General features: G+C 32.6%; 1 protein-coding gene across 1 annotated transcript; it reads left to right on the forward strand.

The window, feature by feature from the left end:
* Nucleotides 1-2815: 2815 nt before the first annotated feature.
* Nucleotides 2816-6015, forward strand: LOC111366441 (ethylene-responsive transcription factor ERF114-like). Its single transcript, XM_022987200.1, has 2 exons — nt 2816-3466; nt 3925-6015. The coding sequence occupies exons 1-2, from the start codon at nt 3223-3225 to the stop codon at nt 4515-4517; spliced, it is 837 nt and encodes a 278-aa protein (XP_022842968.1). The 5' UTR covers nt 2816-3222; the 3' UTR covers nt 4518-6015.
* Nucleotides 6016-6262: the final 247 nt, after the last annotated feature.

Consider the following 6262-nt stretch of genomic DNA (forward strand, 5'->3'; position numbering starts at 1 on the left):
TCTAAACCTTTCCTTGCTTTTTAATCTCACGTTCTTTTAAAAATTATTATTTAAAACATTGTTTTTCCTAAATAATGACGGCTAAATAAGTTTTTGTAAGTAATATGTAAACATTGAAAAAAATGCATTTTTATTGGTTGATGTGATAAATAAGTAAATTACTTACCATGAAAGTGTCTCTATACATCACGATTGAAATTAATAAATGTGTATTTTTACTTATTGGTGAGAAAAAATTAAAATCTTTTTTCTCAATAAAAATTTACTTCTAAAAGATATTTGTTTTACTTCTAAACTTAACATTCACTAAGGTAAATATGAAATAAAAAAATTATTTATTTGCATTGACGCTTTCTAAGTAAAGCAAGAAAATATTTTATTCGCTTCTTTTTCCTCAGAAACTTTTTATTGCAATCTGAAATTCAAATCACATAGAGCCTCTGTTCAATGTAGATCAAAATCAAATCTTTTTAGTACATTTTAATGTAGATTAATTAGTAATTTTGATTTGAAATTTTAATGTAAGGAGAAAATCTGCAACGTAGAACGGGCTGTCTAAAAGTCAAAGTCGTCGTTACTTGAAACTGGAAAGGAAGAAAAGGCCAAGAAAAAAATGAACAATTCTTCTCAAACAGGACCTACGTGGCCCTGTATTTTAGCAAAATTCGAAAAATTTTCTCACTGCGAAGTCAGGCTTGAAGAAAAAGTTAATTTGACTTTCATCCCTTCCCTTTATTCTCTTTCTCGCATAGTTACAGTAGGATTTATATTTTGAAAAAGGTTGACGGGTTTATTCGAAAAAATAATAATAATAATAAAATAAATAAATAAGTAATTCGCTAAATTCAAAGGAATACAAAATTTTAAAAGTCACAAGGCGTGGTAAGCTGTAAAGTTAAATTTCAAATTTTACGAGTTTAAATTTTTTTTTATTTTAATATATTTTATTCAATGATTGTTAATTCCATCTTCTAGAGTTTATCACTTTTTTCATGCCTCGCCTACCTCTTGCCTAGACCTCAATTTTTGCACCATTTAAAATATTGTGTTAGGGCATGCATTTATTTAATTTTTTATTAGAAGGGGACAAATTTAGTTGTGAGGGTGAAAAAAAAAAAAAAAACGCTAAGTGTACAGCAATTTTTGTTGACAGCCCTCTTACAAAATGTGGGGTCTGTGATTAAAATAATCGTGGGTACCACTCTCTCATGTGAGAGAGCTGTCAATAAAGTTATGAAACATGTTCTGTCTGTAGCATGTTTGAAATAAGAAATCTTGAAATCGTAAGTGCATAAAAGTTGAAATTAATGAGACATGTCAAAATATTATATATATAATAAGTTATTTCTCTCTACTAGAATCTTATGTCCACAGAATGACTCCACGATTCTTACGTTCAATACATAACTTTTAAACCAATTTTATTTTTTTAAAATTATAATCAAACACCAGTATCATCCAGTAGCAAATTGATAATTGACCACAATGCTAAAATATTAAAATTATTTAGGAGGGAGGGGTGAAATCTTTTCTCTCCTTGTTAAGAGGAAGGGAAAAACTTGAAATAATTGCTCGAAATCTTTTACTTAATACTGCATATTTTGAAAGAAGATTAGTTTTTTTCTATATATTTGTACCATTGACTTCCAGTCACCACAATGTTTTTCCCCCCTTAAAAATGTGATTTTCAATATTCTATTTTCTAATATTTTATTGCAATGGCTCTACCATTGCCATTGATTTTATTCTACCTTAATGCGCGCAACAATTAAAATTAAAATTATAGAACAAATTTTATTCTTCTTCATTTCTATAATTTCCTGTTTCTCTGATATTATTGACATGTTGGGAAGGTACTAACTAAGCCTTTGTTTGGGAAGAATTTATAAATGATTTGATTATAAGTAGATTGAAATGAATAATGAATAATACTTGTGGATCCATTAAAACGTATGATTGACCATTTATAAATTTGAGGCTAAATTCACCGAACAATTAAAATACTTCCTAGATTAATTGTTGTCTCTAGTTGTATTTTGCAAAACAAAAAAGCGGGTTTTTCCCTCGATTTAATTTTTCATTATAATTGAAATGAACGACTAGTCTAAAGTGGTTTTATGCTTCTAGTGACGATTTCTTTGTTTCTGAGCTAACTTCTCGTGATTTTTCCAGTGCGATAATAAGTGAACAAGGCAAACGACTTCGATTGAAAAAATCAAAAGATACTCCAAATTTCAAATTGATTAAATCTAAAAACTCAAACATATATAACTCGTAAAAAGAAGTTGAGAACCACTTGGTTCATTCTCTAGCACCAAAACCAAATGATTCGCTTAGAAACATTAAGTTCACTCCAATTTTCAATTTTACTAATTTATTTAATTTTCTTATGACTATCGATTCGATTTTTTAACCTTTGTGCCTGCATTTTAGGTTAATGCTCAAAAGTTTTTAAAATATTGGTTTTTTTCTTGTTTTCAATAAAAGTAAAATCTCAAAGACAAAAAATTAAAAAATGGTCTAGATTTATAAGCCGTGTGTTTGTTTGCCCCTAATAATTATCAAGGTGGTTACATAATTCCACCATAATTTTCTTTTGTTTCGTCACTTTTTAATTGCGCTAAAGGCTTTAAATATTTTTCCATTCTCACATTAATATCTAAATTTTTATCGTCCCATCATCAATTATCATTAATTAGCATATCATGCGAACACTAACGATTTTTGTCCGAACAATTCAGTAGAAGGGTATAAAATAACGTAAATAAGCAAAAAAAATAATAATAAATACGAAATGTTATAAAATATTTACTCGAATATTTGGACAGAAACCAACAACAAGAAGATCAAATGTGCTAATTACTAGAAGAGTGAGGATAAGAACGTGACAATAAATAAAAATTGAAGACTAATTATGCAAATAAAAAGTGATGCAATAAAATAAAATTTTGAGAAAATATGACCCCAGTAATTAATTAGGAGATAACACGAGTCATAGGTTTGCAAAAGTACGATCAAACATTCCTAATTTCCACAGATACTGCAGCTGTTTTAGAAAACCCTAGAAATTCCTTCTTGATTTCCATCCTTTTTAAAGCTTACAGACATCTTGTATATCATGTAGAAAACTCTAAAATCTCCTTCTTCAGCCTGTAATTTATACGTATTCTCTTTGAAGTACTTCACTGTCATAATTAAAGGGGAAAACAGTGGATCGAAGGCATGGCAAAGAGGCCCCTTCCGTTTGATGAATCGGAGGAAAAGGAGAGAATAGAACTGTATCCTATCTACTCTGCTAGATCACAACGTGAAACGTCAGCCATGGTTTCTGCCCTCTCTCATGTTATTGGTAACTCATACAGTAATCCTGCGGTTCCTACAGTATATGGAAATCTTCCATTACCACTGCCTGAATCTTCAAGTGGACAAGAGCAAAACCAACCTCAACCAGCAGTTCAACAAGAAGGTATAAAACGTAAGAGTATATATCTATATATATAGATCGCAAATCCTTTCGACCAGGAATCGACCTAACATCTTTCTATATAATAAGGGATTCTTTGGAGGATTATTTTTTTGAGAGACAAACCGAGATGCAAGAGATTACCATCGTAATCATCTTCTTCGTAGTAAAAACTTGGCGCAGCAAATGACTGTAGCTCTTTGAGGGCTAACCACTCTAAGTCTGTGTTTGGTTATATACTTTTCTGATCTCGTTTTGCATAATATTTCTCCCCTAATTACAATCGGGGTTTAATCCTTAACATCTTATGTCATTCTAATGATGCATCAGTTGTTTGATGTGTCTGTTTTTTATTTGATAGGAGCATATGGATATGTAATTTTTCTAGGATTATCTACAGTTGAACTTTGCAGCAAATGATTTTTTTCCTAATTTTTTTACTGATCAAACATTATATAAAGGGAGACCAAACCTGCAGAGGAGAAGACGGTATAGAGGTGTCCGGCAGCGGCCTTGGGGTAAGTGGGCGGCCGAAATCCGGGATCCAAAGAAGGCTGCAAGAGTCTGGCTTGGAACATTTGACACTGCAGAGGCTGCCGCTCATGCTTATGATGAAGCAGCACTAAGATTTAAAGGAAGCAAAGCTAAGCTCAATTTTCCTGAAAGAGTGCAAGGAAAAACTGAGTCTGGTTACTTAACAACGCGTCAAGATTTACGAATTGTTTCTGAGTCAACTACTACTCCAATCCCTCGGCCGGTATCTCAAGAAAGTCATATCAATTTCCAGAACTATGCAGAATATCTCCATAGAGGAGTTAATAATAATTTTTTGAACTATGGTGCCTCGGGGTTTTATTATCGTGGTTATGGTGGAACATTTGTTTCACAATCTTCATCAAATACAACAACGATATCTCCAGTATTGCCAACTCAACAACAAAACCAGCAACAAGAGCAAGAGGTTCTGAGATTTCAATCACAATTTGGAACTTCTAGTGCCGATTCTTTGAAAAATTGGGAAGAATTGGATAGCACCAGTCTTTCAAGAAGATAGACTTTACGTGCTCTTGTAAGAGGATCAGATGAAGATTCATGATCAGACGGAAAATTTTTGTTTGTTGTAAGTTTTCTTCTAAAGTTTGACGTTTAAGCTTGCAATTTTTGTCTTGTCTAAATTAAAAGTTTTCAAGTACTCAACAGAAAACACGGGGGGACATATATCATGACCTAAGTTTGTTTGTGATCTAAATAATTGGAAATAATATTTTTAGTTCCATCCTCTCTTATCAGACCATCAGTAGCACTCATAGCTACAACTTTATTTGATTTTTCAGTTAGGTATGTCACCATTCGTCGTTAGAAGTTCTCTAAATTCATAGATTGAAAGCAATTAACAATAAACATGCATATCTTTAGAACATTTGATTCTGCAAGGAAGGAGTAATAAGAAGCCTTCGAGTCAAATACTTCATTACAGACTGGGTAGGTTTGATAAGAAGTACACGTTTGGCTTAGCCAAACATGGTTGATTATTTTATACTAGTACTTTTCTTTTTTTTCCCTAAAATTGACAACTCTTTCCTAGTACATAGTGAACTGCTTTAAAATGTGGCATTTAATAAATCTAGGCTTTCTTCCAACACATCTCCAATGTATGTATGCGTGTGCTATAACATTTTAATGAAAGATGTAGAGAATATCATTGATTATCAGTATATCTTTATGAAATAATGTTATTCATAGTGAAAACTACCGGTAGTCATTATACATGGCATACACATGACAATTTGTTATTTGATTGATGAGATAATAAAAAAAAACTATCTTATTAATGCATTAAACAACAAATTGTCAAATGTATATCACATAGAGTGAGTACCAGTAGTCTTTACTATGAATAACATTACTCATTTTCATGTAACCAAATCATAGTTTTCTTATTCTATGAAAAAAAAAGTTTATGAATTTTTGCATATAAATGGAGGTGTTAGGATCTTCCTCTAGCTGCTCAAGGTGATTTCCGGGCTCATTTAACCATACATCAAATTCAACACCAAAATCGAGAGGTGACCGACCGCCGGCGAGCTTACTTCCTATGGTTGCTTTTCCTCTTTTGCTTGTTGTTTCTTCCACACACTTAGGATGGATACCACACAGGTAAGAGTCACAAAGCCTCAAGCAATTGGTAGGGAAGATTAATTAACAAGATGCATGAAGGAGAAGAAGAAGAAGACTGCCTCTCTCTCTCGGGTTCTCTCACGCACGGGTTCAACACAACAAAGGGAGTTACCAATTTATAATAGTCCAATGGCCAACTTAAGGTAAGTCACAATATGGTAAGTAGGCTCGACTAGGGTTAAGTCCCAATAGCACACCAACAAGCCACAAAGATTATTAGCCCTCCAATAGGTAAAGCAACGCTAGGTCGGGTCATCTCATTATTCGGTGTTGATTTATCGTTCAGTCATTCATGTCGACTGATAAAATTGGTTTTCATCATCGCCCGGGAGGTCGTTTGACAACATAATGTCTAACAACCTCCACCTTGGTGTCAAAGGACCTGCAAAGAAAAACGTTTTCCATTAGTGACACCTCTAACAGAAAACTGATAAAATTGGAAATCATTTACCTGTACCGATATTTAGAAGCTCCTTGCAACTTCTAAACTTTACAAGTGGCAGCACTTTTATGCCCATATCTAAAGGATTATATTGTGTGTGAATTTTTTCAAGTCTTACTACTTCTTGAGATATTATATCCCTAATGAAGTGTAGTCTAACATTGATATGTTTAGTGCGT

The sequence above is a fragment of the Olea europaea genome, chromosome 2, assembly GCF_002742605.1.
Source record: "Olea europaea var. sylvestris chromosome 2, O_europaea_v1, whole genome shotgun sequence".
Lineage (NCBI taxonomy): Eukaryota > Viridiplantae > Streptophyta > Magnoliopsida > Lamiales > Oleaceae > Olea > Olea europaea.

Coding starts and splice junctions, on each gene's coding strand:
- LOC111366441 (XM_022987200.1), top strand. CDS start 3,223: ATGGCAAAGAGGCCCCTTCCGTTTGATGAATCGGAGGAAAAGGAGAGA. Junction 3,467..3,924: donor ACCAGCAGTTCAACAAGAAG/GTATAAAACGTA, acceptor CATTATATAAAG/GGAGACCAAACCTGCAGAGG.